The sequence below is a fragment of the Benincasa hispida genome, chromosome 1, assembly GCF_009727055.1.
Source record: "Benincasa hispida cultivar B227 chromosome 1, ASM972705v1, whole genome shotgun sequence".
NCBI lineage: Eukaryota > Viridiplantae > Streptophyta > Magnoliopsida > Cucurbitales > Cucurbitaceae > Benincasa > Benincasa hispida.
The window spans coordinates 30,015,726-30,036,329 of record NC_052349.1 but is presented as its reverse complement, the minus strand read 5'-3'; the positions used below and the strand labels follow the sequence as shown (position 1 = coordinate 30,036,329).

Here is a 20,604-nt window from a genome sequence, read left to right as displayed (position 1 = left end):
TCAAACTTTGAAGAACTGACATTTGTAACCCTGTAAATGTGAGATTTAAGTTCTTCATACTTCAATGTAACAGGCACAATGATTCTTGTCAACTCTCCCCCAATATACGAACTTTCATTCTCATCCCAATCACCTCTATATCGAATAAGTAGACATTTTTCTGTCATTCTACAAAGCAAGAGAACATTTGTCATTAATTGTACAAACAATTGAAGTGTAAAGTTGTACAAGCAATTGAAGTATACTATCGCTCTCTCTTAATCTTGCTCTCTCTTAATCTCACGCTTTCTCTTAATTTCGCTCTCGCTTAATCTCGCTCTCTCTTAATCTCTCTCTCTCTTACTCTCGCTCTATCTCTTACCCTCGCTCTCTCTCTTACTCTCTCTCTTACCCTCGCTCTCTCTCTCCCAGTACAAAATTTCGTAATGCTACATTTTTAGAAATAACACAACAAAAATTATTAAACAGACTCAAAATAATGAAACACGTTTCTGAAAAACCTGATTCGTTATGAAAAAGCCTCGTCTTAGAATATCCTGTTCGAAAAATCTCCGTTCAACAAAACACCGTTGAAAACCAAAGAAGTAATCACCGTTGAAATGAAGTTTATAGTTTAAAGAAATCACCATTGTATTGTGTTTAGGTATTATTGATTTGAGGCTTCAGTCGTGAAAATTGTCAAATCATTCGTACACTGACGAGCAATCACATCAAACTAGGAAATTTCAAGCGAGAGCGAGAGTGTTTAATCAGACGAGAGCGAGACTTATCTCGTGAGATACTTGTGAGGGAAATTTACGTAAGTTGGTATGACGATGATGTCAACAGAGGGACAATTGACATTATTTTTAAAAAAATAGATTATTTGACATTTTGGACCCAAAAAATGGGTCATCCATACAAATTTCTCCTTTTTTAAGCCAAGTCCAACTAATACTAAACTACCCGATATTCCCCAATACTCCAAGCCCAAACCTAAACTCTAATCTATCACCTCTTATTTTCAATATTCATTTTCTGATTTTCATTTTCACACTAAATATTCTCAACCCTAAATATTCTCTACAGAATCATGTTTAGCCTGGTTGAAATGCCTTGAATCTGTCATATTTATTTATTTGTAGTTATTTACGATTTTGACCCTAGGGTTTAGAGTAGTGATATATAAACTCTCTAACCTAGAGGCACCGTTCTTGATGTAATTCTTAAAATATTCTCTCGAAATAATATTGTTCTCCCTCGCCCGTGGACGTAGCTAACACACTGTTAGTGAACCACATACAGTGAACCACATATAGTGTGTCGATCTTCCATACTCTACATTCCCTTTTGTGTTATTTAATTGTCGATTTCGCAACAAGCCTTCCTTCAATCGCAGTCGTCAACAACGGCAATGTCGAGGAGAAGTCGCCATCAACCACATCTGTTGCTGCTGTCGTAGTCGAAATCCAGATTGTTGTCACTGTCGACTTCAAGATCTGCCATCATCAAACTATGTTGCTGCCGCCGTCGTTCACGTCTGCTCACCCATGTTTACCTGCCGCCGTCGTCAACGGTGCTCAATGTCACTAGACGTGGTTCACTGTCACTGGAAGTTTGAAGATGAAAATTGAAAATTACTTTATTTAATATGTTTATTTATTTATGATTAATATAAATTTATTTATTTATTTATTTGTTTAGATTTATTTATTTCTGTTTATCATTTATTTCTCCTTATATTTATTTATCAGTCTTTACTTGCAATTAAAGCTTCTGCATAGGAAAGGCTAATTATTTTGTAGCATTCTCGTTAAATGACATATATGCTTCTATGTTTTGTTACTATTTAGTATTTGAGTGTGTTAATATTATGTTTTATTGAAGTTTTAATATTTTTCAAATAAATATTTTGTTTTATTAAAGTTTTAAAAACTTGTTTATGTTTATTGATTAATATAATTTTTAAGGGTTTAATTTGCTAGTTTTAAAAAAAAAATGTCATCATCACCTTTTATAAATAAAGATTCTTCAAGTCCAGTGAGAATATTCTTTGTGAGGATAGTAAAAATGAATCTTTAAAGAGGAGATTGACATGAGTTGTATAGAACCATTTTAAGAAGCAAAAAAATAGATGGAGTAACCAAATATTTCCATAACCATATCAAGATATGCCCCTATAAAAGATAAAAGAACAAACAACAATCCCTATTGAATCAAGAATGTAACACATTGGGTTTATATAACTTCAATCAGGAAGCTACAAAAAGAGTTAGCTAGATGATAATCAAACATGAATATCCTCTCTCAATAATTGAGCATGAAAGTTTTAGAGAATTTTGTAATGTCATCCAACCGTTATTTAAAATGACATCAAGAAACACAATAAAGAAGGAAATTTTGAAGATTTATGAGATTGAGAAGTTGAAAACCATGACATTGTTGAATGAGATCAATGAAAAAATTGCGCTTACAACGAACATATGGACTTCAAACCACCAAACAAAAGGTTATATGGCTCTCAATGTTGATGACAGTTGTTGGTTTTTTATCCTTAATCTCAAATTGATTAATTTTAGTTAATTAATTAATTAATATTTTGATAATAACAAACTTGCTCTTATTAACTAATATTCTTAGTGTTTTGAAGTATCAATTACGTAGAGCTCAAAACAACGATTCCAATACAATTTGATCACTCAAATCGGAGTACAAACAAAGAAAATATAGGTGAAATAATCTTAACAGAAAAATCTCGAGCTGATGACGTGGTAGATTATTTTTCATCAAAGTGGACCAATCGAAAGGTGCCACTTGGAGTGATAGCTCTCAAAAAGAACAATAATTTTTTTCCTAGCTTAATTTAAGCCCATTAATGAATTTTACATGTTAATTATCATATTTTATAGGTATTAAGCACCGAAGAGGTAGAACCAAGCATTTGGAGTCAAATGAAGTTAATTTGAAGCAATTTAAGGTAATTTGAGCATCCGAACTTCAAAGAAGAACAAATGGCCAAATTGTCCCTGTTAGGAGCATTGCAACGCTAAATCATGCCTAAGCCCAACGCTAGTCTAATGCTAAAAGGCAGTGTCTACGGATGCAGGGTAGGTTGCGATGCTACGAGTTTTAACGAAAATTCCCAACGTCCGCGCGTGCCTCTTGCACAACCCAACGTCAGCCCAACATCGCATCCCTCGCCCAACGCTCGAGGCCATCCGCATAACAGCATTGCAACGTTGTCCCTAGCATTACAACACTACAACTAACTTCATATATACTCTCTTCACTCTAAGTCAAATTTAATGCTGAATCTTATGGAGGTCGAGGAGAGGCCTGGTTTTCTTCCTTCCTCTTTATATTTTCAGTATCTTTAGTTTAGGGTTTTACTTTATTTTAGATTGTAAACAATAGATTGGATCTTCCTCTTCGATTTTTCTACGGATTGTTCGAGATAACAATTTTCCATCTAGTTTTTGGAGCTAATCCTTTGCTAATTTCTTGAGTTTTCTATGTTTTTGAATAAATTGTATGCTGAATTTTTGTCTTCTTTGAATTCATTATAAATTTTATATGCATGATTGTGAGGTTGATTATTCACGCATAATCGTGCATGGCTAATCGATTTTTAGTTATGCCACATTCTTACCTGAATGTCTAGCTAAAATTAATCAAGTCGCATGGGTTAATTGTGCATTTGATGGCTATTCCTAGAATGCATGAATTGATAGGTTCGAAGATAATTTGGTTAATTGAATATGACTTTCTTGACAATTAATCGACACAATAGTCCTTGAACATAATGCATGTGTTTTAAATTCTATATGGATGCCATCGAACCTAATAGAATTTAGAAACATGTAGATTAGTTGGGGTATGACCCTTCTGACCTTAATTGATGCTTAGGACGCTCCCTAGGTTCGATCTTTGCAAGTCATCCACCTTTGTAGACGCTAGCTGTTGTGCACGCATGAATCAATTTAAGTTACAAAAGTCAAGAATAAAATTTGTATTGAATGGCTCTAGAAACTAGGTAGACCAATCCTTGTTTACATTTATCCCTTGCATTTTAATTTCTTGTATATTTTTCCTTTATCCAAAACAAAAGCCCCGTTTTTACTACTTTCCACAGTCAAATTTAGCTCAGGAGTAGATTTAATTCTTGGTCTCTCCGTGGTTCGACTCAATACTTGCTGCTTATGCTATTTGTTAGTATAAGAAGTAGGTTTCGGTGATTTAAAAAATATTTTTGTTTTAGTTTGGAGTCGAATTAACAACATTAATTTCAATCCGAAGATGGAGCAATGGAGAAGTAACACAGAGTGGGTTTTTTTTAATTTTTGTATTGATTTTAAAAGAAAATGAATTTTAAAAAAAATAAATTTAATATTATTTTATGTTTGTATCTAACAACTAGTTTTGGATACTTGGTGGACATTTGCTTTTTGTTGGGTTTCTAAAAAATGATTTTTAAAATAAATATATATTATTATATTATATTATGTTTGTGTCTAACGACTAGTTGAGTTTAAATTTCCACCATTCAATTTTCTTTTACCAACATTCAATGGCCTAAATTGAATTTGGTTTTCACCTATCCCTTCTCCTTTTAAACATTTCATCTTCTTCAAATTTTGCAACGATTTTTCATAAATTTTCAATCCTCTACAGAAATGCAAAGTCTCCATTATTGCTCTCCCTAAATTTCAATTTTCTTTTTTCATCTTTTTCTTAAGAGAGATATTTTATATTGTGAGGATTGATTTGTTGTATGCTACAACTTGTAGATTCACTCTATTGAGAGAGTTATAAATGTGCTATTTAGTTTTTTCAAACTTTTGTAAGGATTGCTCTTGATCCCGAAAAAGAGTTATTTTAATGGTTTGATCCTAATTTGTGGAAAGTATTGAGTCTACTCTTAAACTCGCAAAAAGATTGGTGTAGCGGTTAGGCTCTACCGTTAGTGAGATCCTTATTTCAAATCTATAAAGGTGCTTGGAAAAGTGGATGTAGGTCAAGTTTGACCGAACCACTATAAAATTTTTGGATGTTAATTTCTCCATCCCTATGCTAATTTAATTTTTCAATTAATGTGTTATTATAGTTTATTACATGAAATTAATTGCAATATTTGTTCTTGAAGTTAATTGCTCATATTTGTATATTTTGATTGGTAGTTCTTAAATTTTTATATTCAACATCAATCTTGTTATTAGAATCAAATTGGTCACTTTAAAGTAGTATTATTAACTCCTTGATTATTTTGGATTGAATGTATTTGTATGAATTTATTGTTTTAATTATTTGTTAGTAAAAAGTTTATTAATTTATTTAATTGTGTCCACATTAGGAAAATGTTTTAATTAATTTGATTAAACCATATTCATCACCTCTAAGGTTGCCATACCGCTCCTACAATAGTTGGATTTTGTGAAATAAAATAATCAGTTACATCTATTTAACATTCTATAATATTTCATTTCTAATTATTTGTACATAGATTGATTTAGTTTTTCATATATGTGTTATGTTATGTTTATATATATATCCTTCCTTCATACATTTCAGAGATGCTTCACGAAGAAGTAACGAAATGTTTATTAGACTAGAATATTGGTCGAAAATTGTCATCTACAATTGTAATAATTATAGTACAAATGATTCTGTGGCCAATATGCTTGTTGATAGTCTGTCTGGAAACTTAATCTTGAATGAAAATTTATTTCATATGCGGTGTTGTGCTCATATTATGAATTTAATTGTGGAAAATGGGTTGGCAGTGATAGAACTTGGAATTGTAAGAACTCGTAGTAGTGTGGGTTTTTGGGTACATATGCAAAAAAAGAAGGAAAAAATTGAGGAAATTGCTTGTTGTTTATGATGGTAAGATGTTGAGTATCTATTGTTGTACAAGGTGAAATTATACATATTTTATGTTAGGCACTGCATTGAAGTACATGGTTATTTTGCATCGATAAAAATGAGAACTAAAGTACAAGTATTTGTCTTTGGATCAATATTGAATATTAGCAAAAGAGATATATGAGAAACTGAAAATATTTCATCACGTGATTGAAATATTTCCTGGATCCAAATATCCTACTGCTAATTCTTTCTCCCAAAAATTTGTAAACTGAAATTGACGACTTCTGAATGGACGAATTCTATCTTTCAAGAGGTAAGAGACAACTTCAAATATGATTTCCAAGTTTGATAAGTATTGGAAGAAAATTCATGGTATAGTGTGTTGAGATTGGTATCCTAAATCTATTTGTAATCTCGTAGTTTTGTAAACTTTGTACAAACATATTGTTGTTATTAAAATAGTGTTTTATCACCATATACTCAATTCAATAAACTAAGATCCGAGGTTATTTCATGTAATTTAAACAAGTATGTAGAGACACACAAGTGGATCTTGTTTAAATAATAACCTAAACAGTCTGTAGTAGATGGATAAGACTGGGTACCTTATCCTGGTGACACTATAGATACGGCCTACTTTGTAGGTGTTACAAGTATTGTAAAGTGCTACAAATGATATAATCCTGATCATTCATGTGAAGACATGTGAGTGGGGGTATCATATATAAAGAGTTTGTATAAGATCGGACTACGAAATGATTAGTCTCTTTATATAACGCCGTTAATAATGTTAAGAATCCCACATTGGAAAACCAAGGGGACTCACACTCTTTATAGGATAGATGGGTTACTCCTCTCATTGCCAATTGGTTTTGAGATGAAACCTCATACTGTCTAATATGGTATCAGAGCCCATAAAGCCCAAACGGGTGATGTCGATCTAATAAGAAGAAATTGTGATCCGATCAAGATTGGTGAACCCAAAAGAGGCACCATCTATCGATCGATTCTAAGTTTAGAATACAGAGGAGGGAGTTCTGAAACCCTAATTTTTTTTTTATTTAAATCATGCTATAATTTAAGTAAATGTATATCTTGTTGTTGTTTTACTGTAAAAGTTTATATTCAATAAAAATAAAATTTGGGACGATCTTTGCTTCCGCTCAAAGGAACTTTTTCGAAATTTCCTTCATAGTGATCATAATTGCAGTTTCAAATCTATATTACAAATTGAAGTTGATTGAGTTTTACTCCCTTAGAATTTATGGAGATAATTTTTCTTGAGGTGGAAGGATTAAAAAATTTTGTTCAAAAATGGAGAAAGAATATCAGCTGAAGCATGAAAGTGAAAGTGATGATTCTCACTCTAAAAATTTAGATGGAGTATCAAAGATTATAGAATTTGATGATTTTAATGATTATGGCTTATTTATATCAAATTCTAATAAGATGAATCAGAAGTAACAAGGTATTCCACGTGGAGAAGTAGATCGGTGATCCGTTTGAGGGAGTTCTTGAAGAAAGGATTCTTCAAAGGTAAGGGTTTCTGAAACCCTAATTTTTTTTTTATTTAAATCATGCTATAATTTAAGTAAATATATATCTTGTTGTTGTTTTACTGTAAAAGTTTATATTCAATAAAAATAAAATTTGGGACGATCTTTGCTTCCGCTCAAAGGATCTTTTTCAAAATTTCCTTCATAGTGATCATAATTGCAGTTTCAAGTCTATGTTACAAATTGAAGTTGATTGAGTTTTACTCCCTTAGAATTTATGGAGATACTTTTTTCTTGAGGTGGAAGAATAAAAAAATTTTGTTCAAAAATGGAGAAAGAATATCAGCTGAAGCATGAAAGTAAAAATGATAATTCTCGCTCTAAAAATTTAGATGGAGTATCAAAGATTAGAGAATTTGATGATTTTAATGATTATGACTTGTTTATATCAAATTCTAATAAGATGAATCAGAAGCAACAGTTTGATGCATATTTAGATGAACCTATCTTATCCTCATCATCTGATTTTGATATTCTGAGTTTGTGAAAATTGAATAGGGTCAATTATCCCATTTTACAAGAAATTTCTAGAGACATATTAGTCATCTGTTCGCCTGTGATTTTGATTCTAAACGCGCTTAAAATAATGGTCGAGAATAATGATGAATGAATATGATAAGTGAAGATGGATAGAGAATTTATCTATCTCTTGTTATGAAAGTAGACGATGTGTCAGTAAAAGATGCGTGCACACTTTATGAATGTGTACAAGTTCTCTTAAGTTAGACCCAAGTATAAATCTAACCTAAGTTTCCTGGTAAGTCTAGGGTTGAATATATGGATTCTAAAATGCTCTAACACAGACCTTGTTTTTGGATCTATTGCAGATGTTTCCTAATTAACTTGAGAAATGTTGGTTATTTACACTAAGCTAACGCACACATGTAAGAAGAAATAGAAGTTTAGAGGGAAAAGGAGATTTATGGATGAATGGTTCTAAGTGTAAGTGGTAGTAAGCTTAGCAAGCCTATGTGATCTCAATGAAGATGAGATGAAGATGATATAGATGCTTGTTTACAATCTAAATGTATGTGATATGCATCAGAGATTCTATTCTTTAGTTCATGCTAAGTCCAACACCTCCCGATGCGAACGCCACATGTAATCCTATCTTTAGGGTGCATGTATTGGTCATAAAGAACATGTGAAAAGACATGATCAATTCTATCTCTAAAATTTCCTCACGCCCTAACTTAATGCATCATTCCTCTCTCGAGTGACTTAACTACTTGATCACTTTAATCAACTGATCAGGAAGAGTTACACAACATATTTCATGCTCTCATTAAGTAAGAAAATTCACAAAACACGGACAGATTTGAGAGTAAACAAATGGAGAAGTGGTATGGTTAAAAGTAAGATTGAATTAAAGATAGTAAATATTGGTACAAACAATCTTAGTTCAAATGATGGAATAGTAATGGAAATGCATCTTAGAGTTCAATCCCTTGTCCTCTTTGGCTTGTTTAATACTTGCTACGACCAACTTGGTGGAGGAGTTAAGTAAGATAACTCTCTAGAGCTTTTCTCTAGCTAGCACCTCTTGATCAACGGTGGAATGATGATCTTCTCTCCTATTTCATGGATGTAATTGGTAGAGTTTATCTACTAGTGCTGAAGAAAATTTCTAATTGTCTGGCTCTAAGGTGTCTAACTCTTGATTTTGTAGGTGGCTTCCCCTTTTATAAGCAATCTCTCAGCACTTGGTGATTTGACTGCATTAATTTCCATACCCTGGGACAACCGTCTACCACTTCTAATCTGTTCAGACACCACCAGTCAGAAGCCTATGCTTGTATGTGGTGATATGACATAAAACGCACGAGTCAACTGTATCTTTCATGCATCAAACAGACTTGGACGCATACCCTTGCATTGGGCTTCACTGCAACACAGTAAATTTTTTATTCCTACATTGAATTACGTTAGTGAAGCAGTTTTTTTTTTACTAAAAATGATACTTTTGTATGGGTTTATTACATATATGAAATTTGATGTGTTTTCCTTCATAATGAGTGCTTTATATCACTAAAGATCCTAATTATTCCAACTTTGAGAGAACAATAACTTGTATTTTAAAAGTTATCATCATCTCATTATCTAGAGTTGCATCAGAGTCTACTTTTAGTACCTGTGATAGAAGTATAAGTCTACATCATAATAAACTTCACCTGAAGACAATAAAAACTTTGATGTGCGCTCAAAATTGGATTGCAACTAAAGTTTTGACATAAGTTTGTTTATGTTGTTTAACCTATCTTTGACATTGAATATGTTAGTTAATATTCTTTTGTATTATAAATATGTGACAACAAAAGGTAGTAGCACGAGAAAAGAAATGGTTAAACATTTAACAACTATTTAGAAGATGCATATGGCTCTAATGAAGATGGTGTGGTGACTGAGATATGCTCAAATATTAACATTATTTTTTTTATGACACTTTGTTAAGTGGTTTTGTTGTTTACTTTTTTTTTTGTTTACATTTTTATCAATTATATTTAAAATATAGGAATAATACTCACAATTAAGGACATGATGATGTTGAGAAAGGAGAAAAAATTAAATATAAAGTCATCGGTGAAGAGAGAAGGACGAACAAGTTTATGATTGTGGTTGTTGTATAAGACATTTGGCTTTATTATACCTCAAACTTTTATTCGAACTTTATTTAATATAAGTTGCAAACTTATTTCATGGATTTGTGAGCTTGTGAATTGTGTTTATTTCATAATTTTGCGTCTATTAAATTTTGTTTATTTTATGTGGACTAGTGCAATTTTAAACAAAATGACTCAATTTTTTTTTTAATTATTATTACATATATGAAAAAAGTGAAATATAAGAAACTTCAACAAAAAAGATGTAGGGAAATTCTTATAAATAGAAAAATTCTAAAAATATTTACACTTTATAACAAAAAATTCCAAAAGTATTGTGTTGTTGGAACTTTTTGATATAAAGTGTATATATTTTTAAATGTACTTTTATATTTAAAAGGCCCCAAAGATATAACAATTTAAATGGAAAATCCTCGTGGGGAATTAAAAATGGAATCCTCGCAGGGATTAATAAGGGAAACTGGGAATCCACACCCCCGTCTTCGCCTTCAAATGGTAGGGATATGGGTGGGGATTGGGGTAAATTCCTCCTATAGGGATGGGAATGGGAAACCCCCGCCTCGACCCCGTTGCCAACCCTAGCCAATATTTAAAACATCACTGTTGCCCACTAACACTTTGTTGTCTCCAAAATATTCAAATTCATAGGAAAAACTGGATAAATAATTTGTGACATGATTTGAGGTACCCAAGTCTAGATACCATTGAATACAGACGGAGCATTAGAACGTTATCTTGGTTGAGAAGCTCTTTGATTCGAAAACTATCCATCTTGATTTTTGGTCTTTAATAACATACCACCTTTCAAATCGAAAATACATAGTAATATTGTGTGCCCAAAACGCCCACAAACTTAGCACTGTGACTTTCCATTGTTATTCCAAGATTGACGAGATTGTCGATTTCTTTGGTTCTTTCCCTGATTTCTTTATTCTCATTGGAGCCATTTTGAACCTTTTCACCGGATGATTGTTTCAGTTACCTTTAGGTTTTCAAATTTACCGAGGGTAGTGCTTCATCATAATTTACAATCTAATATTGCTCATTTCGACTTTCTTGAGTAAGAAATCGAGAATATACTTTTTGTAGGCAAGGTAATTCTTCTTTATTTGTAACTATAAAGACCGTGGAATGAGAAAGAAGAGGAGGTCGGAGAATACTTTGACTCGTGATGGGGGTGTTGGTTGTGGAGCACAAACACAATTCGTCAAAGTTTGGCTCGCTTTTTTCATAGCAGCGATGTTGAATTTGTTGAGTGCAAACACAAGGGAGCGAGTGAGCGAGCATGGAGGAGCGTATAAAGTTCTGGAATGCTTGAGTCTGGAGCTTCGAACAACCAAGTACGAAGTTGTGCTAAATACTCTCTCTAACTGTAGGGACGCCTCTTGATATATAATATAATATATTTACTCTCTTACCTCTGCCCATAGACGTAATACAACTATGTAATTCTCTATGTCGATTCTTTATTGTTACATTTTCTGTTATCTTTGGTTGTCGATTTCTTAACATGGAGGAAGGTGAGCATGAAGGCACTATAGTATTGAATTACTCTTTTTTTTTCTTTAAATAATAGCCTCAATAAATTAGTTCGATAAAATGTTTCCTGACAGTCTCAACCCCAATAAGATTGGAAAGCCAATGGGAAAAATTAGGCTTAAGAATTCTTCGATGACATCCTCCATGAGTTCATCCTTCATATGCGTCCATAAACTCTTGGATGTTCAACGCATTACTTCCATTTTCCTTCCTTCAACTGCATGCCATCACCAACAACCCTTCCAATGCATCAACACAAATTCTTCCAACGTATTGGTCCCTTCCAACGCATCAACACAACTTCTTCTAATGCATTGGTCCCTTTCAGCGCATCAATACAACTTCTTCCAATGCATTGGTCCCTTCCAACGCATCAACACAATTTTCTATACTTAACCAAATTCCAAATTTTCCCTTTGCCCAAGTACTCTTTCCAAGATCTTGTGGCCAATACATAGCAATACCTAGTCCAACACTTAGGATTTAAGCTTAACTCAAAGCTACTCACATAACAATGCTTAGTTCAACACTTAGTCAATTTTCAAGGATTTAAGCTTAACTCAAAGCTACTCAAGGAAAATATATTCAACACTTAGAAATTTTCTTCTCTTCAACATAAGATTTAACTTTCACCTAGTTAATCCCTTCATCACCTGCTTAAGTAGGAAAAATGGAAATTGGGTTTCACACCTGTGCATGTAATCTATTTCGTTGTTTATTTGTACATATCAATTTTTTTTTTCTTACGGATTAATGGTTATTTTAAATATACCTTAGAACATTTTGTTAGGAATTTGAAAATATTCTAACCAATATATGAAATATACTGCAGTTTATAAATTAGAGATTGACTTAATGCTTGACATGAATCACAGTATAAACCAATATATGAAATATACCATTGTACATAAATTTCATTTACACCACAATATATATATCATAATACAATAAGTCTAAATAAAAAAAAGCACTCGTTTATATCAAATAAACGAATACATAGTATATATCAAATTTCCTACAAAAGCTAAAAAAAAAAAAGTACATATATATCACAATATATATAAAAAATAGGAAAAAATAAAGTCCATCTTCATATGGGGTTTGTAATACATAACCCTCCATCTTCATCTTTCTTCTTCAACCATGGCCACCATAGATCTCTCTCCTTGTCGTCGTCGACTGGATTTGCTCACCCGCCATTCCATCGACCAAATCTGCTTAACCGTCACTGTCGATTCATCCCATGTTGTCCACGACATCGATTTGCCCCAAGTCGTTCGTGTCACCTCGTGCCGAGCCATCAATTCGTCCCATGTCGTTGTCTATTGTCTACAACTCACATCGCCGGAAAGAGAAAAGAAAGGGAGGGGGAAGGAGAAAAGAGAGAGAAGAGGAAAAAATGACAATTATGAGAAAGAGAATATATAAAATATATTATTGAGAGACAACATATGCGTAAGGGAGATAATATGCTTGGAAGAGAGAGTATGCATGGAAGAGATTGTAAATAACCACTAATAAAGATCCATACGTTTTAGATCGATTCTTAAACATCTTTTATGTAGAAATCCCAAAAAAAAATTTAAACATTATTTTTGAAAAAACCCCCGGTCATCGTCAGCCGCACCCACCCACGACCCAATCTCCTTTCTTCTTCAACATCATGAAAAAACCCCAAGTCCTCGTCAGTCGTCGGCCACTCCCAAAAACTAAAACTTGACCAGCCGTCGCAGTCGCACACCACGCACGTCAGTCGCTCATCAATCGTCAGCCGTCATGCCATCGCATCTCTTCGTCTACCTCCACGGCTCCACTCCACCGTCCATCACATCCTTCGACGCCGGCGCCGAGTCCCATTTTCATTTTCTTCCATCTCAGTTATTTTTTGGTTTGAAAAAATCACAGATTAGTTCGGTTTTGAAATTTGAAAGTTGAAAAAATCACATTTCTTCATCACATCCTTCCACGCCGGTGCCGAGATTTTGGATGAACAGATTTTAGCAACGAGGAATAGGAAAAACTAACTGGAAGGGCAAAGGCAGCAGTGGAAAAGGATTAAAAAAACTGAACCATCAGCTAGAACCGAACCGAACTAATCTGAACCGAATCAGGTTGGTTTGATTCAAGAATCAAAATCGATTAAAATCGCTTTTCAACGGTTCTACTTCACCAAAAACCGAGCACCTTGATTCGGTTCATGGTTCGGTCCGAAATCGAACCGACCAAACCGTGCACACCCTAGGAAAACTAACAGACCAAGTAAAGTAAACGAAGAAGAGGAACAAAATCATACCCTATTATAAGATCAACATACATGACCACAAAAGGAGATGAAGCAAAAGACAAGGAATAAAGCTTCTTCACGACACCCTTCAGCATCCATCTCCACCCACACATCAGCACGCCCGTGCACCTCAGCCAAACGCCGACCCTCCAGCAACGCCAGCACCTCCCCCGCTTCAGCCGTCATGTACCCAAGGTGAACGTGAGCATATTGAATTACTTGAGCGCGAGAAAGCATTATTGTATTTTCAGTTGATGCTAAGCATAACTAACACATGAAAAAGTTATACATCTTTATTTAAGATACGGATAAAATGACATTTTGACAGTAAAATTTGAGTCAACTTTAGCAGAAGGTTTAAAAGAAAAAACTTAAGTACATGGAGACCAATATTGGCAGTTTAATAACCTGGAAAAGGTGAAGCAGTCATAATCTGAAGCTAGAGGGTGGAATGAATATACAGAAGAAGCATTCACAGATAAATAAGAAAAGAAAAACAAAAGCCTAAAGAGAAGAAGAAGCACACTACATTATTTCTCAGACTCTGCTGGATTCTGCTTGTGCTTTTTTGGCCTTTAGCTTAAGAGCACGAAGAGCACGAACAAGGTATGTAGAGTTAAGAAGTGGAGCATTTGAATTCTGAATAGCATTCCTTCTCTCAATAGCTAGCGGAGACTTACACTTATCCTTCTCCATCTTGCTTTTATGATATCGGCGCCATGCTAACTGCAAAGCTAAAGCCGCCCATGGTGCCCATATAGCTTTCAAACTTGGAGAGTTTCTACTGAAAAGCCACCAGAATTTTGTGACCACAGTCTTTAAATCATTTGCCATGAGGACGAACGCTTCGACTTTTGAGTGCGCCCGCATGGTTTTGGTAGATATGGGGACGGTTGTCGAAGTAGGATTTCGCAGTGCCCAATCTAGAAGATCCTCTCCGTAGAAGTCACCTTTGGTAAGCCATTTGGACCCTGAGGAACCAGCTGCACCTTCACTATCTCTTTTTGAATAGATCATTACTTTGCCTCGAATTATGAACACTATTTCATCCAGTGGCTCTCCTTCTTGAACAATTAAGTTACGCTCAATGTACAGCACTGGCTTTAGGTAATCACATATGGCGTTCAGAAGCTTATCGTCCATGTTTTGAAACTTCGAAACCTTAATCACATATTATCAACCATAAGAATGACAATGAATGGTATATAGACGGGAAATAATAATAAACGTAGGGGGTTTTGGATTTGCAAACTTTCTCAAAACTGCATGCTCAATGCTGAAACCCGAAATAAAACTACGAACTTACGCTTAAGAGTGGCGTCAAACACAGATGTCGTTTGGTATCCCTTCTTAGATCTCTCGGAAGATTATGAAGAAGCTGCTCGACGTCGACGCCTTTGGTTTCTCGCCACTTGTAACGTTCATACTTTTTAATCTTTTTCTTCAACTTTGGCGGGAGGGAATGGTAAGCCATCCACAACTCAATATCTTGCCCCTTCAGTCTCATTTCCTCCAACCTTGCTATGGTTGACTGCAGATATGTCTATTACACAATTAGAAAAAAAAAAAAAAAATCGTCAGATTAGATAATGTCAAGGAATTATATAAACTAAAACTTTTAACCTTCAAAACAACTAATTATTGTGTGCTATTCTACTCGTCGATACAAAACCGGCAAAATAATGTCTATTTCGACAAGTTTGAAGTAAGCTCAACTACTGACCTGCAAATTTCCAACAAGAAGTGCAAATAATACCAAGCCAGAAACGGTAATGGTGACTGCAAAGTAGACTTCCCACAAATGGTAACTAGTTTTGAGGTCTTGACCCAAAGAACTGCAACATATTATATTTGAGACATGTCGGAAGCAAAATCCTATAAGTCAGAGATGCAGACAGTTGCTGAAGTAATTTATTCTTTCGAAATTTCAGTCCATCCAGATATTTAATACTTGATAAGTACATATGAAATGCAATCATCGAGAACCATGGGGTGAGTTTCCAAGGTGTAATTTGTAAAGTCCTTCCATTTTCAGACAAGACAATCTTGTATCCATGATAAATCAATAAACTTCATCTGTCTTTTCTTTTGCAGAAGCACAAAAATTACTCTTAAAGCAAAATGACATGGAGTCCTGTAAGCTCTATTTAAAATTGATGTCAAGTGAGAACAAGGCATAAAAGTGAAATGATACCTTAACTTAGTCAAATAATGTCTTTACCTTGCTCAAAAAATATGCATTACTAGGTAAGAACTTTCTCACATAACAAGAATGCAAAAGAAGCACAAGTACAATTTTATTATTAGACAATGAGTTATTGACTGGTAAAAGTAAATCCAAGGAAAAGGTATTGGAGAGTAGAGAATCTTTGGAGACGAACCTCAATTTCTGCAGACCCCACCAATAACAGAGAGAAGTTTTCTTGATGAAATCTTTTGATTCCACAATAGGAAGAGCTTCTTTGAATATCCCAAAATCAAAAGAATTGGCCGCATTTTCAGCTTTCGGAGAGCAAAAATTGTCGGCACTCAAATTGCCTACAACATATTTGCAGTTTAGAGGCCAATGTGGATATCTTTCTTCCCAGCAAGTTGTTTTTCTCTCTATAGTGAATAAGTACCAAAACGCTCCAATAACCTAAAAGAGTAATATTATTAAAAGCTTATTAGAAGAAAGCACACGAGAGTAACTGTTGCTATCAAGTATCTACTTCTACAGAACATGCTTCTGTATGTTCTTCACCAAAACAAATTAATAGTTTGACCTATTGATTATCAGTTGAAAACATGTATTAACTCTTCGAAACGAACAAAAATGAAGGTTAATAAATGAACCTACATCCTGGTATTCTCTTGCTAATACATACTGAAACATAAAACTACGTTGAATAGCACAGTTACACATATTATGTAATGTCACAGCTTGAATCATTCATGTCATAGATTGCTTTTAAAAACCACGAGACAGCATAAGATCCATCGATCAATCTTATGCTTTTTCATACTTATGATGTTTTGCATCTTGTCCCTCCCTTTCTATTCCAAAATTTTAACTGAATCAATCTTTGACTATTGTGTAATCAATCTCAAAAAAGATGTAAAACTAAAAGAAGCACAAAAGTGACGATTAACGTACATGGCTTGCAAGCATATAAAGGAAGAGATTGAACGCAGCTTTAGCCCCGGCAGTTTCTGGGAGAATGCTAGAGGTCCATCTAACTTTCTTTAAGAATGAGTAGATTCGGAAGACCCTTGGCAAATATTGAACGATGAGAATATATTTCAACGATCTCACCGCATATATAAATCCATATCTTTTGAAGCTTGGAATGGCAACTAAAACTACCACCTGCACGCGAGTATTTTTCAAATGCATCAGAATATTATCATCACGAAAATAAATAAATAAATAAAAGATCAGGATCTTGGGGGTCTACATTTATCAAATCCTTCAAGGAAATACAAGGAATTAGAAAATTAGAGGAAAACTTGAGATGTTCTATTGGTAGAATCTAAGTCTGCAGAGGCTGAATTTTCATACCTGGGGGAGTGGAAGAACTGAAAGAACGTCAACTGTGAAATAGGAAAAAAGGAATCTCCATGCTCTTGTGCAAACACCACATTCAGGATCATTAGGATTTGCATTATAAAATGAGGAATATCCAAAATGAAAATGACAGACAATAAGAATTATGTAGAGGAAGTCTGTGATTGAGCGAAGAATTACAACTACTGTCCTCAACTTCTTGTCAAATCCAACACATCTTTTGTCTTCATCAACCAACAGGATATAACAGAAAAAAGGATCCAACGAAGTAGCAATCACACACAACATGACAAGTATTTCATTCCACAAATGAAGAAATACTGGGTTTTTATCAACAATACTTTTAAGGTATCCCAAACCTTTACTCCTAACTTCTTCATCAAAATTTATGTTTCCAAAACTCGTAAGCCTATCAAAACTAGTAGTAAAGCTTGTTGAAATTGATCTCAATGTTCTCAGTGAAGTCCTTGAGTGTGTTTCTCTGGCAGACGAAAGTTTCCTTTCACTGTGTTGCAGATGAAAAACTTCTGAACTCCTGGACAGGGGACGGAGCAAGTGGAACAGATAAACCAACAGATAATTCTACTATTTGATTTTGAAGAAATGAATCACAGGAGAGGGGACATGGGGGAAGAATTTCAACAGCACATAGAAATACAAGCAAAACGGTAGCATAGTTGACAACCCAACAGGCAACCATAATATTTCATAAATGATTAGCTAGTAATTATTTAATCTTAGAAGGGAACTAAAATTCGCCCCTATTGCCAACTTTGTCTGGTACTGGTCTATAGACAATACATAGGGAAATGACACAATGATGTGAATGATTAAAGTAAACACTTAACTAGTTTACTGATGACGAATTGAAGTAGCCTTTCCTGAGTATGAACTGAAGGATTTAAAGAGCGATCTAATGAATGTTATAGAAAATAAATGAGGGGAGAAACACTCAATCATGAAGAGAAAATGGACACTTAATGAAGTACCAAAAACAAATTTGGGAATGCAGTCATTGTTAAAATAAAACCATCTTCAAAAGGAGTCATAACTCAACCATGTGGCACTATATTTTCTATGAACCCAACTTCTTTTGAAGTTTTTGTATAGATGACTCAATCCAGAGACAAAATGACTCAATCCTAAAAAACAAATGAAAACTAACCTTTTGTTGATGTCACATACCACTGAGCTAAAGGCATTCCCATTGTGAAATAATTGGAGTCGTAATGCGATATTCATTTCAATCATGAATTTTTTCAAGCAACCGTCGTTTTTTATTAGATCACAGGCGATTAAAAATGAAAATCGTGTTAAGGCTCCAACCATTTCATGATGGGTGAGACATCACTAACGCGATAATGGATGGTGGAGTGTTTTATGATACAAGCAGAAAGTTATTTTTCATCGATTTTTCAAAATTTAGTCATTCAACATTAACGCGCTGAAATTTGGCCATCCATACAAAAATCTCACTTCTTTTTCACTTTTGAAATATTAAATCTGTCTTCTTATGGAATTAACTTCTGAATCAACTTCTTAGTTCCTTCACACAAAAAGGCCTCAAACTCCTTACATGGCTAGAATTACACGGCTAGAGGTTCGAATATTTTTATGAATCTAACGCAATTATGAAAACATAACCAAGTTGCAAACACAAACACTTAATGAAACTACTAATAATCCCAAAAATTTTAAGGCAGTAGAGCAGATAGAAAGAAAGAGAAATCAGTTCTGCCATACCCTTTCGACTCATTCCCAACTCCCCAGAAGCTGTTAAACCCTTGAAAATGACCATAGCTGACTCAAATTACTGTACTAAATCAAATTGAGTGAACAAGACAAGTGGGTTCAATTCCTTTTACCACAGAAAACTATTTTACAAATTCCTTCACAAATTAAAACCCAAGTTACATCCCCCTCCAACTCCACAACCACAGTTATGCAAGAGGAAACAGAAAAATGTCTCTTAAAATACAACAACGAATAGAATAACTACAAATCCAAAAGGGAAGGAAGTAACTTACCTCCCTACTTCCATGGCTGATTGAGTGAGCTACAAATTACAAAACAGACAGAGTTCACATGTGGGAGAAAAAAAAGGGAATGAAGCTGATTTTGAGCTTGTAACCGGAAAGGTAATTTAAAGCTTTTGCTGGTAGCTATGTCATAATTTCCAATCCTTGAACAAGCGTTGTGCCGCCAGCCATAATCGACTAAACAAAGAAATCAAAGTGAATCAGTATTCATTGTTCAGTATCTGAACAAACAAACAACTTTTTTGACAAGACCAATCAATTATGAATAGGACCATTCTTACCTCTTTCTCTTGTGCCTTTACTACAAAATTAATATCCTCAAGAAAAGTAAGAGATAGGAAAGATTCCCTTTTTCTGTTCGCAGTTTGCGTTGCATGAAAAAATTAAAAGGGAGAGACTCTTTAGGATTAAGTTATAATTATAAATCATAGGAAGTCTCCCTAAAATTTAACTAAACTTAATTTTAAGGATGTTTGAAAATGATTATTTTTTCTAATTTCTACAATACTAACTTGATCAGATTAATAACCTTTTTTGGTTCAGAATAGTGAAATCATGGTGATCACGTAGTAAGGAAAACTTAAGGTATATTCGGTAATTATTTGATTTTTTTTCTTTGTTTGTTTTTCTTCATTTTTTAAGATGTTTTTTTTTTTTTCCTTTTTTTCTTTTATAAGAAAAAGAGTTTAATTTTTAGACAAAGTTTCACAAACAAAAATAGTTTTTCAAAATCTAGTTTTTTGAGTTTTCAAAACTTGATTTGATTTTTAGAAAATAGTAGAAAATAGATAATAAAGTAAAGAAACTTGAAGGTAAGACGAGTGTTTATAGACTTAATTTTAAAAAACCAAAAACAAAAAATGTCTCGTTTGGTAATAATTTGGTTTTAGTTTTCAATTTTTAAAAATTAAACATACAAACGTCACTGCCATCTATTGGTTTATAGGTTTTGTTATATAAATTTTAGAAGTGTTTTCAAAAGCTTGTTTTTGTTTTTGAAAATTGATTAATAATTTATATCTTTAAGTTTACCGGGGAAATAAAATAAAAAAAAACAAGGGCAAATATCAATTTATACACTTGAACTTTGGTTGTTGTATCAATTAAATCCTAAGCAAATTTAAAGGCTGAACTTTGAGGATTGTATCAATTTAAATCCCGAACTTTCATAATT

At 33.7% G+C, this 20,604-nt stretch overlaps 1 protein-coding gene across 5 annotated transcripts; it reads right to left on the bottom strand.

Moving 5' to 3' along the window:
- Nucleotides 1-12,595: 12,595 nt before the first annotated feature.
- LOC120090730 (cyclic nucleotide-gated ion channel 1-like) lies at nt 12,596-19,730 on the bottom strand. Of its 5 annotated transcripts, XR_005485585.1 has the most exons (9): nt 19,419-19,671; nt 17,386-17,926; nt 16,981-17,193; nt 16,226-16,482; nt 15,568-15,679; nt 15,151-15,387; nt 14,374-15,005; nt 13,854-14,111; nt 12,596-12,889 (listed from the first exon to the last, which is right to left on the bottom strand). XR_005485585.1 is itself a non-coding variant. In XM_039048460.1 (8 exons), exons 1-7 carry the CDS (start codon nt 19,430-19,432, stop codon nt 14,382-14,384), a joined length of 1,998 nt encoding a protein of 665 aa, XP_038904388.1. In that variant the 5' UTR covers nt 19,433-19,671; the 3' UTR covers nt 12,612-12,889; nt 14,374-14,381. The 5 variants fall into 5 exon arrangements, 4 of the variants coding, with proteins under 4 accessions (XP_038904388.1, XP_038904379.1, XP_038904383.1 ...); XM_039048460.1 differs by lacking the exon at nt 13,854-14,111 and having other exon boundaries at nt 12,612-12,889; XM_039048451.1 differs by lacking the exon at nt 12,596-12,889 and having other exon boundaries at nt 12,902-14,111.
- Nucleotides 19,731-20,604: the final 874 nt, after the last annotated feature.